The sequence below is a fragment of the Coffea arabica genome, chromosome 1e, assembly GCF_036785885.1.
Source record: "Coffea arabica cultivar ET-39 chromosome 1e, Coffea Arabica ET-39 HiFi, whole genome shotgun sequence".
NCBI lineage: Eukaryota > Viridiplantae > Streptophyta > Magnoliopsida > Gentianales > Rubiaceae > Coffea > Coffea arabica.
Genome location: NC_092311.1, coordinates 50,098,709 through 50,119,155, shown reverse-complemented (window position 1 = coordinate 50,119,155; position 20,447 = coordinate 50,098,709). Strand labels below are relative to the sequence as shown.

At 36.9% G+C, this 20,447-nt stretch overlaps 4 protein-coding genes across 4 annotated transcripts; 2 read left to right on the top strand and 2 right to left on the bottom strand.

The window, feature by feature from the left end:
- Positions 1 to 2,795: 2,795 nt before the first annotated feature.
- Positions 2,796 to 3,845, bottom strand: LOC113711812 (uncharacterized). Its single transcript, XM_027235026.2, has one exon. The coding sequence runs from the start codon at positions 3,652 to 3,654 to the stop codon at positions 3,202 to 3,204; it is 453 nt and encodes a 150-aa protein (XP_027090827.1). The 5' UTR covers positions 3,655 to 3,845; the 3' UTR covers positions 2,796 to 3,201.
- Positions 3,846 to 9,835: 5,990 nt separating this feature from the next.
- LOC113695960 (GDSL esterase/lipase At2g30220-like) lies at positions 9,836 to 11,425 on the top strand. The gene is made up of 3 exons (XM_027215203.2): positions 9,836 to 10,447; positions 10,650 to 10,905; positions 11,182 to 11,425. Exons 1-3 carry the CDS (start codon positions 9,836 to 9,838, stop codon positions 11,370 to 11,372), a joined length of 1,059 nt encoding a protein of 352 aa, XP_027071004.1. The 3' UTR covers positions 11,373 to 11,425.
- An 822-nt stretch (positions 11,426 to 12,247) lies between these two features.
- LOC113695949 (GDSL esterase/lipase At2g30310-like) lies at positions 12,248 to 13,826 on the top strand. Its single transcript, XM_027215192.2, has 3 exons — positions 12,248 to 12,744; positions 13,039 to 13,294; positions 13,397 to 13,826. The coding sequence occupies exons 1-3, from the start codon at positions 12,385 to 12,387 to the stop codon at positions 13,603 to 13,605; spliced, it is 825 nt and encodes a 274-aa protein (XP_027070993.2). The 5' UTR covers positions 12,248 to 12,384; the 3' UTR covers positions 13,606 to 13,826.
- Positions 13,827 to 16,160: 2,334 nt separating this feature from the next.
- On the bottom strand, positions 16,161 to 18,790 carry LOC113711783 (exocyst complex component EXO70B1-like). The gene has a single exon (XM_027234986.2). It carries the CDS (start codon positions 18,276 to 18,278, stop codon positions 16,365 to 16,367), a length of 1,914 nt encoding a protein of 637 aa, XP_027090787.1. The 5' UTR covers positions 18,279 to 18,790; the 3' UTR covers positions 16,161 to 16,364.
- Between the last annotated feature and the right edge of the window lie 1,657 nt (positions 18,791 to 20,447).

Below are 20,447 nucleotides of genomic sequence, written 5' to 3'. Positions count from 1 at the left end.
GATTTTTTAACACTAATAGTTGGATTAACTTTAACAATATCACAACCTTCAACTAATTCATCTACTTCATAATTGATATCAATCAATTCTATTACTTGTTTTTTCTTTTAAAAAAATTCATCAATTTCGACAAAAGTAACAATTTTTACATTGTTTCGATTTTTAATCACCTCTTAACTTTGACCAATGGTTTCACTTTCTTTCTCAATCACTTGTGAAATTTTTTCTTGAGTCACAAAATTTTCATCTTCAAGTGCATCCACAATTTCTGCAAATTTCTTCTTTCTTTGGCTCATCAAAAACTTCTTTTTCTTCTTCCTCGTCACAAATTTCTTCTCCACCTTGACTACAATAAGAATTTATCAAAAATTTTCAAGCCTTTTTTTACGTCTTTGCATGTATGAATTTATTTGCTACATGCTACTAAACTTAGGCACTGAGATAGTGGAATACCTTGCAATCCAATTGTCTATTTTTCTCTAACTCTTTAATCGTGTGCATTCCGTGAACCCCTTCTCAACAATATCCCAAATTTCAATAATTCAAAAAAATCTTTTCATCATCCAAATCCAAATTTTAAAATCATTTTTACCATCAAAGATAAAAACACCCCAACGTAGTAAATAATAAAAATCCATACTTTAATTTTACGAACAACACCCAAACCCCAATTTTGCGAACAAGCCCGAAGATCAAAACTTAGAGTTTCGATACCACTTGTTGGCACAAAAAAAAATGCGCACACATAGTAAAAGCAGTTTTAACACATATAAAAATATGTGGGAAAAGGAGGAAAACAAACACACAAGAAATATTCAATAATTTATTTAACTCAAAACCCAACAATAACAAATATTAAGTCGTAACCTTTCGCTCATGACAACTCACAAATCTTAACTATAAGATTTTCTCTCAAATCTATTTTTCAAAATCCAACTCAACTTTTCGAATAATAATCTACTAGACTGATAGTATTTATAGACTCTAAAACTTCATAAAACAAATATAATTGTAAATCAAAACTTACTTAAAAACTGACTTGAGATTTCCTAATCTAATATAGAAACTAAACAAATAAGACACAAAAAAGAATTAGGAAACTAAATACTAAAATAGCTTGCTTTAATTTTCTTCAACAACTATCATTTGCAAAATCCCTTTTTATTAATTTGTTCTAAATGATTGGTCCCGTAAAGTTTAAAATATCTCGTTTAGTCCCTTTTATTCCTATTTTCATACAGTAAAGTACTAATTTTGCTAGTTGAGAAAACGGCGTTTTGCGAGAGGGACAAGATGGAATCCATGTGAGCTCTGTAGGATAGGAAATATGTTAAAGGGGAAATGCCAGCTTGCCCCATCATTTGTTTTTGTGTGTTGCGTGCATAGGTCGGTCTTTGAGTACTCTGGATCCAAGCCATAAAACCAGCCTCTCAATGCTACTATTAAACTAATTAGTTTGAGCTCTTGTCGCCCTGCCCCGGCCCCGGCCATTAGCTTCCTTTGTTTTATTATGGCTTATCAAACCTTTACTTATCCGTACTATACATATGGTTGCAAGTGAACAGGCAATTACAGCAGCGTAATATACAAGATTATACAAGAAATATATGACATTTAGGACAAATTTTTATTTTTTATTTTTACGAACAGAAGAGATCTAGAGAGTGATAGTGTGATGCCAGGGTTGTTTTGCGAACTTTTTATATAAGCAAATAAATGGTTGTGGAAAAACTTTTACTATTTACTGATCCTGCAGGTTAATAAATAATGCACCAATTCATTTACTAGAGTTCATCAGCTTTTTTGTTTTTTTCGTGGATGAGTATGTTGCAAAATAAGTTCATGACTAACTTTCTTGGGCGAATAAAAGTCAAATGATTTCATAATTAAACAACTCTTCAACTCTCATGTTTTGAATGCAAGAACCATCTGTAGTGCTGTTAAGTTGCTTCAGTATTTACCACTGTAAAAAAAAAAAAATAAATAAAGAGGTTCTAATCGAGGACAGTAACCATTTGATCCAGTGCATCCATATGATTGGACAAATAAAACCACGAAACTATTCACTAGATTGAGCAAGTTCTGGCCTAAATTACTAAATCCAACAGCTCAGATTCCTGAAAATGATCACTTAGAAGCCACATGCATTTGAAGGGGAAAGAACGTAGGTATGCTCATCATTTATGCAGCAGTCATGACGCTGGTTTAGAGAACTAAAACGTTAGCTAGCTGGCTGGCTTGTTGCATGAGAATTATAATAGAATATACTACTAATTGCAGCCAGGAGGCAGGAGCATTATATATTTTTCTTGTTCTTTTTGGGTAATCATAAACAATGGAGGAGCAGCACAGGTTAGCACAGCTGGTTATCACAGTGTGACTGCCATCGCATCGCATTTTCTTGCTTGTTAGATTGGTGAATTCTGCTTCCACGATTGCCCTATATAATACATATGCGTCTTGTAGAAAATTATTAGTAGTAACTAATTTCTGGAATAAAAATTGTTAATTAGCAGAATTCCAAGTCAAAACTCGAGCCTACACCTAAAAGTTAAAACTAACAACCAACCCAATCATTAACATAAATGTTTTTTGCAAATAGAGATGACAACTAATATTGATACCCATAACTACTAAACTATTTGTGCGATTTTTGTGGTAAGAGAGAAACAACACTTTCTTCGTTATGAATGGATGTAGCAACCATATATATTTACCGTGTTCAAGACTAAACAATGAAATTAACTGTTGCTTAACCGATGAAAGGAGTACCGCTCAAACTGACTCGAAGAAAATAATAAAAGGAGATTACGAGATCAATCTATACGGTCGAGATTTCATTAACTATTCATTGATTATTGTTTCGAGGACATAGATCGCAAAACCATGCCGGTCAAGAACTTTACAAGAAGGTCGGTCATCAATTACAACTTGATCAGCTGACTGTAAAACAAAAAGAAATTTCTTTGTAAGGTCGACCAAATCTTGTAGTAGGATCCCTTGTGGCAAACAGACGACTATGCCATAAAAGTTTCCGGTTCTGCTATATTACATGCAGACGGAAGTAGACTACTCCTTTCTTCTTTCCATAAAGAAAAAGAAAAAGAAAAAGAAAATTATGCACAAAATCAATCACTCCGTCTAAAGGGAGGAAAAAGATATGGGTTGAACCCAATTGGAGGGAGAAAAAAAAAAAGGACTTTAGTCCTCAGAAATGCTCTCGAGATGGGGCCTCCAGACTCCAACTCTACCTCTCCGGCGATCTCGGCAGGAGGACTTTTTATCGGACGAGACTTCCGTTAAATGTTGATGGCAATCCGCCGCAGTCATAGTGGCGGCGCTCTTGCTCTTCTTGGAAGGCTTCTTAGGCAAACTGCGGATTTTGTTTTTCTCTGGCAGCGAGGACGAGCGTATCAAGAAATATATGCTGCCTCTTTTGAGCTCTGACTCCGGTGAGAGGATTAGAATCCGGCGAACCATGCCTTGAGAGCAAGGTTTACTCAAGACATGATTCGGGTGGTTCTTTAAGACTTCTCCGGCCGTCAGAGGGCCTGTTAATTCTTCTACGTACCCATTCGAGTGTACTATACGGATCAGGTCTAAGGCGCCACACGGAAGAACGCATGCCAAACAGCACCTTAGACTGTTTCCCATGTTCTTCAATCCAACCTCCCTTTCTTTCCCTTCTTTCTTCTTCTGCCTATGATGAATCTATGGTGTTTTCAATGGGATTTGAAATGGGGAAGACTTGGTTATATATACAGGAACAAGCTAGTCCGTACCATTTTGAAACAAATGCATTATACTACTAATGTACTGTCATGCTTCGATCAAAATGACACAAAGACCCCGGGATTATTTTCAACTCTTTGTTTAACTACTATTAATATACCCTTCCTTGTGACTAGGTTTTGACTTAATTAATCCGAGTGCAGGAGTATCTTGTACAGTTGGACGTACTACTGGCTGGTATAATTAAAGCTGGGCTTGGTAGCTTGGTGCCTTGTGCATGCCTTATGGAATGTTAAGCATTTCTTTTTCTTTTGAATGTTAATTAGGCATTTTTTCATTGTTTTCCACATTTCATTTAGAAAATATGCTATATTTTTTAGAATAGCATAGGAAAATTGAAACATGAGCATATTATCTTAGAAATTTTTGATGCGTGTCCAATAAATAGATACTCGTTAACATATCTAAATTATACTCAACTTACAATCTAAATACACACACATCGATATTCGATATTTATTATCTGCACTCCAATTATATGCTTTCTTAATTAACTATACTAATTTGAAACTTGAACACTTGAAGTAATTGCTCATTTGCTCTTATTTGGTGCTTGGGTTGCACCCAATTAATGCAAAAATAACTGTTGCTTCTTATATATATATATATGGATTTTTCTTTCTGGTGCTCTTAGAGCACTCTTTAATATACCTAATATTTACCTAATTTATAATATATATATTAACAATTATTATTCTCTTTTACATTTATATGCTTTTCCTATTTAATCTTGTCTATCCACATTCTTATATTTATTTATTTTTCCTAATTAATCTTATATTTTTAAAAATATAACACCTGAAATATATTTTAACGGAGGTCCATTGTATATACACACATACATACATGTATATGTATGTATGCGGGTCCCGCAACATGTAGCATAAGGAGCGATCGAGAATACAGGCAAGACAGTAGCTATAGAGACGAAGCGAAGCTAATTAAATAATAGTTTAGACCCGTATTAGGAGATTAGGTACGGACCTCAAATTCATCCATAATTAATGAAATGTCCACCGCCTAACGAAACTATCATCTATTCTCTCATCTCTATGAAAGTATCATCCATCCTCTTTTCTCTAAACTCATCTCAGGGCTAGGCTGATTATAATGTATTGGACACCTCATGCGTCTAGATTTCAAGTTTAGACTTTAGATGGCACCTACTTCTTCATATCTATAATAGTCATTTCCTTTTTCATTTTTCTGACAACACTATATAATCCACCATCAAATAGTAGAACTTCTTGACTTTCTTTAAGCTTTAAAGCTTCTCCTTTCTTGTAGGGATCATGAATTCTAATTGCAAAATATGGCAATATTATTATTAAAATGCAATAGTACAATTCATTCAAGCTTTTTATAGGTCTGTGACAGAAGACAAGCAAACCTCGGGTGAGAAATAAGTTTCCAAAATCTTGATTGCTAAATTCCAAAGAGTCCAGCTGTCTTGATCTCGGGGTAAACGAGTATTAATAGATTGAGTGTTTCTTATACTTAATTAACATTTTTTTTGCCGTGAAGCATTCCAAGGGGGATCGTGCCTAGATGCATGCGACGTACACTAGTAGTAACTATTGGTAAAATATTAATCTCTTCGTCCATCCATCCACTTTGATAGTCCTTTTTCACGTAATTTAAGAAAAATTAGTTAATTTTGTTGAAAAATAAATCTAGTCACCTGTTTCTCTAAAATCTCTTTAGAGATAATATGAGGTGTATGACTAATCATGATCTATTTACATTAATTACAAAAGCAATACTATGAAAAGTTGTATCATTCAACGTATGAATGAAAGCAATTATTAAATAAGATAGGTTATACTTACTGATAATAGAGTATATTAAATAACGATAATTTAGAGAAATTAAAAGTTAACTACACTTTTCAATTGAAAATTATAAATTGGGACGAATGAAAAGAAAAATAAAATTATCAAAATGGAACAGAAGGATTACCATAGTTTAGAAATCATATGGTATTTTCTCCTATCCAATGACCACGAGAATCGCTATATATGCACGAAGAAGAAGATCATGCAACTAACTACTACTAATTAAGGATTCTTTGTTGGTCAGTGTCAGCAAACAAGTTCTTCAATTTACTTCTGCATAGTTTAGCGTTGTCTCTTTCATTTATGTCGTTGACTTTCTTATTAGTGTTTTCATTTCATTTCATTTTATTTTATCAAAATTTATGTTCGTTTACCCAAAACGTGAAATGGCAAAGTGTCTTGTGAGCCAAATTGCAGGCTTCGCTTCTGAGCTAAAAAAGGGTTAAACTCAGCCCGATCAAAAGGTCTAAACAGGCTAAAGTACGTATTACATCATCATGACTCCACATAGATGAAACTTTTAAAAACAAAAAGAAAGTAAAACAAAAGACTTCTTCTTTACCCTTTTTTCTCCTTCTACACTCTATTCTAATATACTATGATTCTTTCCACTCGCAAGTAATTCCCAAGTGTTAAATATTTAGTAAAACAAGTGACTATGCATTTTCAAGTCAAAATCGACTATTGCTTACTTACTTTATAAGCACTTTTAAGCATTTGCTGACCGGGGTATAAGAATAGTTAATATCGTGTAAGAAATTTTTTTTTTTTTTCCAAACGGTAACATGGTGTAAGAAATTGATTGGGCAAAATACTAAAAGGTGGCTAAATAAACTACACTCATATATACATATATACATACATACATATACAAATATACGTAAATCGCATGCACTCATATATGTATGCATGTATGTATATATATATATATATATATATATATGTAAACGGCATGTACTTATCATAAATTTTTGTTTCCTTAAATTCCATTAACTGATCCCATTAATGATGAGTCTACTTTATAGCCATCTTTGCATATCTTGTTAATCTGCTCGTGTGGTTGAATGATTACAATCAATGAAATGTCTAATAACTACAAGAAGACAAAAAGATGGAGGAAGCAAATGAAGCTTCGTTGCACGTATATTATATATAGGCTTTGTACTTCGAGCATTCAAAGACCTAAAAGGGTATTTGCCAAATTTAGTTCCCAATTAACTTAACTAAAATTGACACCATTAAAGTTAAACACTTAAGTTCTGTCCTAGGAACTCAACTCACGAGGTCGATCTGTTGCACGCACGTAAAAGATTCTTCATGTAAGATTGAAACTAAATAAACCATACACCAAATGATTGCAAACTATTCATTTACCATCAGCTAACATGTTATGTTGCCAACCGGCTTCCTTTAATTTTGCCTTCCATTAAAAGTTGCCACTTAATGTGATTTCGTTTAAGATTCATATGGGTGCTCTGCACTCGTATGATCCGATGGTGGTTCAATCTCCGTGATCCTGATGATCACCCTATAATATAGGTTATAGTAGGAATAGGAGTAAGAGTAGACGCACTGTATTTCCCCTCCAACTCGAAAATTTAATTCACCAGTTCCATGATTAGGCATTTGTCGTCATCTTAGCGTTTATTTTGTCGTCAATGTTGGCATGATTATGAGGTTTGTGGTATTAAAACTCAATACGTCCAAAAGGCACTGGTTCAGTGAACGTGCCGGATCCAAATCGTTCATGTCCTTGATATTTGTACTAGTACTACGACTACGAATGTACATGCTATACTATCATGCTTAATTAGTATCCAGTACTTCACAGTTATTAAATCAGCTGGAACTGAATCAAAGTTTTGAACTCGGTTTGATTTCCGAGAATAAAATTGGCTCTGTCGGATTTCAAGATGATGAATCAGTGAATTTATATAGCGAATGACAAAAGAAGTACTAGCACAAAAACGTAAATACACCACTCATTTTTTATAAGTGGTGGATCTGTAAATTAATGAAACCCACCTATTTTCATTCTCTTTTTGCAAATTCAGTGAACTCCTCAGCGAAAATCTTAATGGGTTTCATACAGATTTGTATCTATAGTACTAAATGATATAACAGGGTTGGTCGTGGTGGTGGAGGCCGAAAGGGGTCCAGCAATCGTCTTGACCCTTACCAAACAAAATTCCTATTGTTCTTGGAATTCCATATCCATCACACGTACTTATTGATATACCCCCAATAATTCACCAATAATTTCGTAGATGGGGCCGATATAGTGGCAATTTCCAAACACCGTCCACGAACATCAATGTCTTATGGTATGGTCACCTTCCCAATTTTGCTTGGTTGCAGATGAATGCAGACTTCAAATTCCTACCTCGACTTCCTTACTTTATTTTACATATGTGTCATGTATTCAATCGTAATAATACATATATTGTCAGCCAGTATATATAAGATTTTTGCTTAAAGAAAATTGTTCAAATTCCATCGTCACGAAGAATTAGGATAAGCAAACATTCAACAAAAGGATCTCAGCCATGAGAAAATCGTTGGTAGGTGAGGTTTGTAAATCTTGTAGTCAATGGTATTGCATGGTGGTAACCAAAAACATATATTTGTATAGGTTGAAGTTAGAACATGTATTTGTTTGAAACCACCCCCCCCCCCCCCCCACAGCCCAAAAAAAAAAAAAAACCCAATACTGAACATGGTGCTTCATGTTTCCGGACATCAAGCAAGATTGCTTGTTGCAACCCAAAAAATAATTACTTCATGAAAAGAAATAATATAACCCAAGGTGTATCAGATTAATATTACATTCATCCATATACAGATACGATCGTATCTCTGAAAAATATGTCAAAAGATTTGAATCAAACTGTAGTAATTGTTAATGCTAGAATGAAAAATAGATGTGGTAGTATTATACAGCTTGTCTCACCAGGCAGTCACCATCAACCAAATCAATAATGCCTTTTTATGATGGACAGAACCAGAAGGTAACAGAAGACGCCAACTGGCTTGAAAAGAGCCTCTAGATGGAAATTTTCTTCCGCCAGCTGCTCCTGTGATCCAGTGCACCATCATTGGGCTTTCTGGGGAAATTGACATTACTATAGCCCAGCTCTAAAGAATTAAAAGCCACGTTTTCTACGGACAATTTCTTTTCTCATAGTACGTTGCTAGCTTTGGACTTCAGTGAGAGTGGGATATATGGGCTAGTCTGGTCTCCAAGGAGCAGACTTGCACCATGCATGAAGTGTACTTGGACCTCTTAACATGGCCCGCAGGCCACGACATCAACTAAAACTTAAGTTTTCCTTATTCATGGGTTGTTTACTTTTTATTAGCCCTGTTTACTTTTTATTAGTGGTATAACATGAATAGTAATACATATGTGCTTAAACTTTTATGTCGGTTTAGAGCAATTGTTCCCTGACCAATGAAAGAGTTTCACGTGAAGATAAATTCCATGTGGACATATAAGGGCTCCACTTGATTTCATTTAACATGTTAAATGGGGCATTTGTATGTCTACATGAATTTTTTTTTATTGATTCTGAATTAACTACTAGGCATATTGCTCCTGAGTGACATAAAATTTAGCATTCGTATTTTGATATAAAAAAATAAAAAATAAAAGCATTGCTAAATTTACTTCAAAAATAGCCTCTTTCTCCCGCAATAGCTTTTATTAAGAAAGAGAAAAAGATTGACAGGCTCCTTCATCAATGTGTATCTAATGCACTTAAAAGGAGGAGAGTTTCCGCATAAATATATGCTTCTTGTTGTATATGATCCTTTACTTCTCATTCTCATGTGTTCTGATGAAAAACGCATCAGAATACAATAAAACATCATTCAATGTGACTGCTTCCAAATTATCAAGAGTATTAACGCATCCAAATTTATTCTTCTGAGACGAAACTCACATAAATTGAATGAAGATGTGTGTAGTGTAGTCTTACTTACTGAACTAGTAGAGACATATAATTCTCTCTCTCTTTTTCTCATCAAAGAACGTAAATCCCCATCTAAATGTCTCATTTAATCTGCCATCTTAATAGTCTCATGCAAGTTACTACTACACCGAGTTCAATTGAACTCTCATCTTGATATCCCCCCGCGCAACTTATATAATATACGTGCATTCGTTCCATAAGTGGCTAAACCCGCGAAGAAAACAAGCTCACTCAAATATGGCACCATCCCCCCGCGTACTCTTCACAATATTGGTGCATCTTTGCACTGTTGCTAGCTGCCTCTGCCATAACCAGCCAAGATTCACCGCCATATACGCTTTCGGTGATTCTTTTGCGGATACGGGCAATAACAATTTCCTTGTCACGCTACTAAAAGCCAACCATGCCCCGTATGGGCAATGCTTTCCCGGTCGAGTAGCAACAGGAAGGTTTTCTGATGGAAAACTCATTCCAGATATTTTGGCTTCAGCACTTGGGATCAAAGAGTTCGTTCCACCTTTTCTGGATCCAAGTTTGTCGCCTCAAGAACTCCGGACAGGCGTCTCCTTTGCCTCGGCGGGGTCCGGGTACGATGAGCTGACAACCGTCTTGACTAACGTAATCCCTGTTTCGAAACAGGCCGAACACTTCGAGCATTACATAGGGAGGCTGAACCAGGCTGTAGGAGAAGTTGCTGCTAGAAATATAGTTAGAGGCTCCCTGTTGGTGCTCCTGGCGGGAACCTCTGACTTTCTAATAAACTTTTATGACACCCCTACCAGACAGATTCATTACAACCTCACTGGATATCAAGATTTTCTGCAGCACAAAATTCAACAATTTATCAGGGTCAGTCAATATAGCACATCTCTCTATTACTCGTCAATTAATCATATGGCCACCTCTACCGCTCTACGCCTAAAGTTTAATGAGCTTTTTTTTTCGGAAAAAACATGAAAGATGAAAAATGTTAAGAGGAGCGAAAGGAGGAGTATACAAGAATCTTGAATGCTGTGATAGATTTTGATGCTTTATTTTGTGACTATTGCAGACGCTATACGATCAGGGGGTTCGAAAATTTTTGATAGCCGGGCTGCCTCCAGTTGGTTGTTTCCCAATACAAATAACAACAAAATTGAAGTTTCAGTTGTCGTGCGCGGACGACGAGAACGGGGATGCCCAGTCTTATAATCAGAAGCTCATTTCCCTCTTAGCTAAAATCGAACCAACTCTACCAGGGGCTAAGCTTGTCTATGCCGACATATTCTCGCCGTTAATTGACTCGATCATCTACCCTGCAAAATATGGTACTAACTCAAACCCATTATATTTGACAGAAAAAAGAAAAGAAAAGAAAGAAAATCATTCCAAACCAAAATGGAGCTCAAAATTGAACTCAAACTTCTTGATTGAACTCAAACTTTTCATTCTCTTACGCTTCTCAAACAGTTTTTCCTTTTCCTATGGAATGGATAGACAAATGTTAGTCCAGAAACTTATAGCCTAGGTAATCAGAAGATGGTAGTAAAATTTTGTGTTTTTTTGTGGCACTAATTTAATATCGTGATTTTGGTTGGTGTCAGGATTGGCCATAACTAACAGAGGTTGCTGCGGGACCGGATTGCTGGAAGCAGCGTTTCTGTGTAAAGAATTCAGTCCAGTTTGCCCAAATCCAGCCCAATTCCTGTTCTGGGATTCAACTAATCCTTCAGAAGTGGCCTATAAGAACATAGCCCAATTCTTACTGCAGCATGCTCTGCCTCAACTCGCGTAAGCGATCAACAGGATGAAGCATTAATAACCATCTCCAGTCCGCCCTTTGATTCATATTTTCCGTCCATTCAACTTTAGAGCCTGCTTCTCCAAATATTGAGATTAGTGGCCTAGATATTGTTATAAATCTGATCTGTGTTGCCCTTTCAATTTTCACCGTAGTTGGTGAGCCGAAAAAAAAAAAAAAAACATTTTCGCAATATGGTCAGTTGAAACTTTGTGGATTTTATCTGACACTTCCCTTTTTCAGCATATAATGAACTGTTTGAGTTTGCCATTTTCTTTCTTTACCACATTAGGCTTTGCACCATGTAACTAAGACGTAACTAAGGCAGCAATTCTTGTCTGCAATCGAAAGCCCTTGCAAATGAAGGGATGATATGGCGCTTTCCGAGTTGGGTAGAAGTGAAGGTGGCCTTTGTATTTTTCTTTCTCAGCACTGCAAATTTCCGAGTTCCCAAGCATTCAGAGCCTAAGCTCAGAAGCATGCCACATGCTACCAATAATTAAGCCTAAGAATTGAATCAAAGTATTCACATTAATTACTTTCCGTTTAATTTTTTCTTCTTTACACATTAACACATCATCATAACCTCGCACCTAAGTCATTTATTTTTTGGGTATTTTTTGACCTCAATGTTTCTATTTCACGTAATACATAAGCCCCCAAGTCTGCATATAAGTGTTTGGCTTGTTAAACCGCAAAGACGTGATAAACTTCAATTGGCAATAAATAACTAGACATGAATAGCATCGTTTTCCTTTTCATCCTAGGCCTGGTACAATTTCTCAGCAGCACAACTGCTAGTAGTACTACAAGCGATGGCAAACCCTTTCCCCATAAATTCCCTGCCATTCTGATATTTGGAGATTCCACTGTCGATCCAGGGAATAACAACTACATATTGACAGCATTTAAAGGAAATCATCCACCATATGGGATTGACTTTCCAGGGCAGATTCCGACTGGGAGGTTTTCCAACGGGAAACTCGTCCCAGACTTGTTGGCCTCCATGCTAGGCCTCAAGGAATCCGTCCCTCCTTTCCTGCAGCCAAGTATATCAGACAGGGAATTGCTGACAGGGGTCAGCTTTGCTTCAGGAGGGTCAGGGTTTGACGAGCTAACAACTGCTGTTTCTGGGGTGATCTCAATGTCAAGGCAAATTGAATATCTTAAGGAATATATAGAGAGGCTGATCAAGATAGTGGGAGAAATAGAGGCTCAAAAAATAGTTGGTGGAGCCTTAGTCATAGTAAGTGCAGGAACCAACGATTTTATCTTCAACTTCTATGACATACCCACCAGAAGGCTTGAATTCAGCGTCAGCGGCTATCAAGATTTCCTGCAAAATAAATTGCACGACTTTATTAAGGTTCTCATTACAACAAGCCCTCTCTTTACTTTTTGCTGTCTCATCTGAACTTCTCTAATCATTTCTGAACTTTTCGTCCAGTACCAAAAGCAAACATCAGAATAACATGTAGCTTAAGTTGCCGTATCATGGCATGTTTATGGACGTTTGTCGTGGTCTAGAGGATTAATTCACTAAAGGACTACCCTCCAGCGCCCTGTCTTTTATAAGCGTAATCCTTACAATTTAAATGAATCTCATTCATTCTGGATTTTGCCCTTAAACATGCCTACCGGGTGATATTCAATTTGGCAGGAACTATACGATCTTGGATGCCGGAAAATTATTGTTTCAGGGCTTCCCCCAATTGGATGTCTGCCGATTCAGTTGACGGCGAAGCATTCCATTTTGAGAAGATGTGTCGATAAGGAAAACTTGGACTCTCAAACTTATAATGACAAGCTCCAAAAGCTGCTCCCCAGAGTACAGGAAACTCTCCCAACAACCAAAATCCTTTATGCAGACGCGTACACTCAACTAATGGACATGATAAAAAATCCTCAAGAATATGGTAACAATTCTGATTATCTTTTGAAATGTTTCTTGTTCAGCCCTTTCTTTTTTCCCACTTTTTGGTTAATAATAAGCAAGCTTGTGTGGCTCTGGTTTTCAGGATTTGTGGAAACAACGAGGGGGTGCTGTGGCACTGGAATACTGGAAGCAGGACCTTTGTGCAATGTGGGCACTCCAATTTGTCCCAACCATTCTCAGCACATGTTCTGGGACAGCATTCATCCTAGTGAATCAACTTACCGCTACATTTCAGAGCAATTGCTGAAGGAACTCCTTCCCAAGTTATCGCAAACAGAAGACAGCTGTTGAATTGTATCTGATTCTCATTTCTTTCAACTTTTCTGTTCCTTCTTTCTCTTTCGAGTAATGTTGATACTGTTGTGGCTGTTAGAACTTAAATAATCATCGAATTGAAGGGTTAATTCCACTTTGTCCCCCCAAACTTTGGACGATTATCCACTTAAGTCCCTAAACTTCAAAATGGGACACTTAAGTCCCTAAACTTATAAATACCTCCCACTTAAGGAAAATTGTTAACAAATCCTGAATGCCGTTGGTGGTCGAAGTGTCCCATTTTATAAGGGTTTAGGGATTTAAGTGTCCCATTTTATAAGTTCAGGGACTTAAGTGGAAGGTATTTATAAGTTTAGGGACTTAAGTGTCCCATTTTGAAGTTTAGGGACTTAAGTGGATAATCGTCCAAAGTTTGGGGGGACAAAGTGAAATTAACCCTCGAATTGGCTAATAACAACATCTACAGACCCGAAGCTGGATGGCAACTGCGACGACTTACCTGCAAAATGAGAATCAAGGGGCCATCGCTGGAATTAAAATTGTACACAAAGAATACAAATGTGTTTGCCTTTATTAATATACTACTGTTTATGTTGCTATAATGCAATGAGGAATAACAATTTCTTTTTCATTCAACTTGTTATTTTTTATCCCTGCCCCATTCCGTAGAAAATACGGTACCTGATCAAGCTCGCTATACTTCAATTTCTCCAACTAAGGGTCTGTTTGGTTAGAAGTAAAATGTTTTCCTTGGGAAAATATTTTCCGTGGAAGTAATTTTCCATGAAAATCATTTCCCTTTCATCATTTTCAGGTGTTTGGTTAACTTATTGAAAATATTTTTTTACTTCATTTTTCTGGTGTTTGTTTAACTTTTGAAATATTTTCACTTTTATCTCTATCTTTACTTTCTACACATTATAACTACATACTTCTTCCCATGCAAAATAAGAAAATTTATCTCATTGTTTAACTTTAAAAAATCTTGGAGAAATGTATATATGAATAAAAAATATCTCCTTAAGCAATAAACAAATTGCTGGCTATTTAGTGTCAAATATCAATCACATGCAATGCTTATTGTGACATATATCTTGCACTTTCACTGCTGAAAGTTTCTCTAAAAAAGAATGTCCCTATTATACATAATTAATTATTAGCATAGAATGAGCAGGATGAGATTTTTTTTATATATTTTGAATATACTAGGGGGAGGGTTGGGTTGGGTGGTACGAGGGAGGGAGTGTAAGGAAGAGGTCTTGGGTTCGAATCCTCCTGTTTGCACTAAAAAAAAAAAGAACATACTACAAGATGTTTTCAGTAAGTTTGAAACATACTACAGGCGGGATGCATGCATTTCGGAAAACAACTTCAGTAAGTTTGGAAGGGAAGTTGTTTTTCATAAGATGAGTGAAAATATTTTACATAGAAAAATGTTTTCAGTAACTTTTGTGCAACCAAACACGGGAAATTAGGAAAATATTTTCCTGGAAAACATTTTCACCCGAAACAAACGGACCCTAAAATTTGTACAAACACAGCTTTGAGGACCTTGATCTCAAATTTTACTAGGAAAGAGTAAATTTTGCTTGGAATTGAAATACTAGCTCATCTGGTTTATAATATAGGACACCTACCAAAGAATGAGATATGTACAATTAACACGAGAAACCTAACTCATAATGCGATGCGAGCAATTAACAGAAGATGCCTGCCCAATTCATAATGAGACGTACTATAATATATGCCCAATTAGGTGTACATGAGACTACCAATTACTCTGGAGTACAACTCTATTCGAATTCCAATTTTAACAGCTAGACATTAATTGTTTTTTATAAGTTGGGTTTATCCGTGTAACAAGGAAAAGAAGAAATAAAATATATATGTCTCAATCCAGTCCTTTAATTTCTTTTTCACAGGAGAATTCCCTTTCCATCCTATAGACTACTACCGCATTATAATGGCAATTGAACGATTCATGGTTTGCTGGATACATTGATTGAATATACATTTTCACGGTTCAGTTCTGCTGCATAGCAAGAAATGAAACGTTTGTATTGTATACAGGAATGTCAACATTTGAACATCATAACTAATTTCACAGCCAAAATTTTTTTTCTTAATCGTCAATTCTTGGCACCTCTGAGACTCCTTTGGATGCTTTTAGTACTATTCTGCACCACATTATCTTGAACACAAGTTCAGGCCAAACTTTCAGGGAGCCAAATTCTCTACACAGATGCCTACAATCCTTTAATGGACATGATAAAAAATCCCAATAGATATGGTAATAACAACATTGATGCTACCGCTACATAACTGATGCATCCCAGAATGCCACAACCAAGTCTCTCAGTCTATACTGTTCTCCAAAGTGCAATAGACCAAAGTGCAATAGATGCAGCAAGAGAGATTAGACGTCGAGAGATTAGACGTCGTGAGATTATCTAACATAGCGAACCATTCAAAACTAATCACTCCAGGGAAATGTCCAGACGCAGATTACGGCTCTAGTCAAAACCACAGTATTAACTTCACTACAGTCATACAAAATAAACTCTTTTAAGTTATCACAATGTCTGCAACTCTCATTGATCTCTGCTAAAACGCCAATATATTGTCTGTATACAAACAGATGACAGCAGAATAATCATTACAAATAACCAATTTTACATGCACATACAACGTATAGTTTTGTTGACTACACTTGCATACATACATTTCACCAGTTACAACAAAGCAAACTACTACTTGCTTACTATGGCATGCTCTCATTTCCTGCCACCGCCTGATCCACCATTTCCATTAAACAAATCATTAATCCGAGCCTCAATGTCTTCATCGCTGTACTTAATGTGTCTATCTGCATGCTTTCCAAACTCCAGGCTACTCCGCAACCTTCCAAGGAAGCTGCGGTAAGCTGGCAACAGATTCCCTGCAACAGATTCCCTTAGTTCGTCTCTCAACTGATCATCAAAAATCACCCAACTGGATTGAACCCTACAAGTCTCCTCAAAGTACGTATTGAACAACTTGAGCTTTTCCTTCAAGCTCTTTGATGCTCCATTCGGAGACGACGCACTGTTATCAATCTTCAAAACTCCCAAAACCTTGTTCCATGAACTCCTCTGGTAATTCCCATGACACTGCCTAACTTTTGTACTGTGTTTGCGAATCCAATCATCCCCTAAAAGCGATCCTAACTCACTATCTTTCACCTTCTGAACAATGTATCTCCCATTATTCATCATAAAAACAGAACACAAAGCAGAGTCCCTATAAATCTTCGACTTGGCCTCCAAATTACTCTCTAACAACTCCATAATCCACGCCATCTGTACTGCCAGCGACGAAGACGCAGATAACCCTCTCTCATCCCCTTTCATATAATCCCCACTAGCCCCCAGGGGAGCAAGACTGTCCTCAAAAACTTGCTCCAAAGTAATCCGGGATCGACACGCTGCACGGAGATAATTCATCACATACCGCGTGATTGGATGAAGTCCGCCACCAGGGACGGCAGCCTTTGCCGGATCACGACGAATCAAATTCTCCAATTCCATAAATATGCCTCTTATAGCCTCACCAAGCCTCTTCCAGATAGTAACCGCCTCATTTCTCAACAACGCGCAATACTGATCTGAAAATATCAATTCGAATTCAGGCATTAAGTCCCTAATAGTTTCATAAACATCAAGAACCTTGAACAATCTCTCTGGGGCACGGCTCCCAATAGCAACCGCATCCGCGAAATTCAACAGCTGAATAGCGGATCCTCTGCAGACCTCCATATATGAGAGGTCAGCAGCAGAGGATAATCCAAAGAATACGCGGTCACAGAGGCGGCGTTCACTCGGGAAAAGTATCCTTAGCGCTACATTGATGGCCTTAATCCATTTATCAATCTCATCTTCGATCTCACTCCACTGCATTTTATGAATCTCATCGATGCTAAACTTCTGCAACTGCAATCTCGAGAAGCTCTCCTCCAAGAATTCTCTCCGGCACGTGCTGTAAACGTGGGAGCACTCTTTTCCGTACCCGGCAGCCACCATCCGTTTAACGATCTCGTGTAGGTCGTCGATTGTTCCGCCCGGGAGCGCGTCGATGACGATATCGTAGTCGGAGACCGGATGGGCAACTGGGATTTCACTCCCTTCGCCGTCAAATTCTTCTTCGTCGGTGTCAGATGCGTAGTTGGGGTTTGCTGACTCACCGTCCCGGAGCCGAGTCACGTCAAACGACTCAGTCCCCAGTTCCATTAGGGTTTTAAACTCATCCTCAAGCCGATACATAGCTTGCTGGAGCAAGTCATCAGCCCGGTCGAGGAAGGAGGAGACGGACTTATCGTGACCCATGGGAGACCATTCACGAGTTAGGGCGGTTAATTCGTCAACAGCGCCAAGGAAAGAAGCAGCGTCGCTGGAGTCAGCCCAAATGGGGTGGTCGGCAGCCACGTAACTGGAGATCTGACGGTGGAGGGGCTTGAGGATGTGCTCAAATTTAGCAGAAGCGGTGGGGTCCTCGCCAGGGAGGTTATCAGTTAATTTCTCGCGCAACCTTCCGTCGAAGTTGGAGAAGATTTTGAGGATATCATCGTCAGTCATATTATCAGTATGACCACCCAGAGTCTTAGCTATGTGGCGCGCCACCGCTATCAACTTCTCTTCCCCGTTGTCCGCCATAGAAAACCAAAACTTTTTTTTTTCACTCAGCTGGAGCAGAGTAGGCTTCGCTTCTTTTTTTTTTTTTTGGTCTTTTTGTTTTTACCCCTTTAAGGGGCTTTTTCCTTTCGTGGGTTTATATGTATATTTAGCAAGAGCCTTACATTTAAGATTCTGGGGGGAGGGTTAGATTGAAGTGAGGAGGAGTGGATAGATTTGTCGGGTCTAAACGATTGCAGAAGCTTTTTTCCAAGCCAGTGAATGACTTTTGTTAATTTACAAACGATTGCAGAAGCTGAGAAAGGGAAAAAAAGGAAAGGAAGGAAAGTGGGGTCCAGAAGAAAGGTCTTGGAAAACGCGGTTTATGTGACTATGGGTGAGAATTGAGATTTTTGGTGAGGATAATAAATAAATTAGTAGAAGAAAGAGAAAGGGGAAGACGAGGATAAAGCAGGAGGAACGCGGTAGGAAGGAACGAAGAAGACAACCGGATTTGTATACTTGGACTAATGGTACTTCACTAATAGAGGGGAGGACAACAAGTGAAAAGGCACTGCATAGCGGTTTGTAAACTCTAGACCGTGCAGAGTACGTGAAATTTCTGTTTTGTGATTCTGTGTATTTTTTGGACCCACGGTACCCCTTTATTTTATAATTCTTATTCTAGGAAAATTCTTAATTTACTCTAACTTTTAGTCTAAACTAAGAGGAAGGAATAGACTTAAAAGAGAGATTAAATCACCGTCGGACGGATGAGTGCCTGAACATCTGCTAAAGAAATTTTTCAGAAAATCTTGGAGAAAAATGCAAATTAAGAGATTTAATTCCTTGACCTGTATCCAGAGAATTTTAAATCTGGTGGTGGATTTGGTTTTTACCTATGGTCTTAGTAATATGGAAAGCAAAAACTTTAATAGATCTGATTCATTAAATCTAACTATCCAAATTTTGTCATATTTTTATTAGAGTATATCTTATATACACTGATACTAACAATGTATATACCATCACCGTTTGATTCATGACATGTGTGCAAATATTGAATTTCAAATTCAAATTTTACATTATTATCATTCATCCAATGTTGATAATGTATATACTGACGTCAGTGTAGTGTAGGAAAAATTAATCCTTTTTATTATGCATTTAATGATTGAATTGGTAAGATGGTGTAATAAACTTTAAGCCACTCCATCTACGAACGAGACCCGTAAATGGAGATTATTTGCGTTTGGACGGGAGATTATTTGCTCAAATATATTTGCTTACATCACCATTACAATTTTCAATATACCTTTTTATCTTCCCAATTACCTTTTTATCTCACATACATCACATCACAAAAAATGCTACAATAAAAATATCTCAAATAATTTACAATCCAAATATATTAAATTGCCAATACGAAAATACTTAGAAACATAATACTTAAATTATTGCGTAGTACCATATATGACTGGTTTTCAGTCATAGAGGTATTTGGATGAGTTCGGTTCGTGACCACTAGATGCCCTTGAAATCTCGCACACCAATTATCTGCGTTCTTGTGTGTAACTTTTAATTTAACTTGTGTGTAACTTCTTCATCGTTTGAAAAAAAATTGTTTGCGTTCTTACAAATCCACCATTAACACAGTCCACCTCGCGGGTGATGATAAGTTGTAATGGTTTAGTACCAACGTACACTTTACAATCAAAGATGAGACCAGCGAAACAAGTTTGAACAACAATGGCCCGTATTTATTTGGTAAATCCTATAATGAAAAGGTAGGAGGGGTTAAATTCACACTCTTTCATACTAATTTCACACCTTATATGTTTATTATACATTAATGTTCTTAGTTTCTATACATTAAACCGAAACTTTTTGTAATATTTAATAGATGAGGGTATTGGTGTCTAATTAACACATAGGGTGTGGATTTAACCCCGTCATAAAAGTATAGGTCCACAATATAATTGTTGTATGTCTAATTTCCTACAAGCTTGTATCTCCCATTTAAGAACTAAACCAACAAAGAATTTTAAGATGTTGGGATAGTTACATATGCCTATTTGTTAGGAAAATGTTTGAATAGTTACATAAGTAATTTTTAGTCATGCCCATGTTTTCTAAATAATCAACATCGCAATTAGAATTGAAAAATAAACCAAGTTAATTAATACTCAAATTAAGCTCAAAGAACTCGTT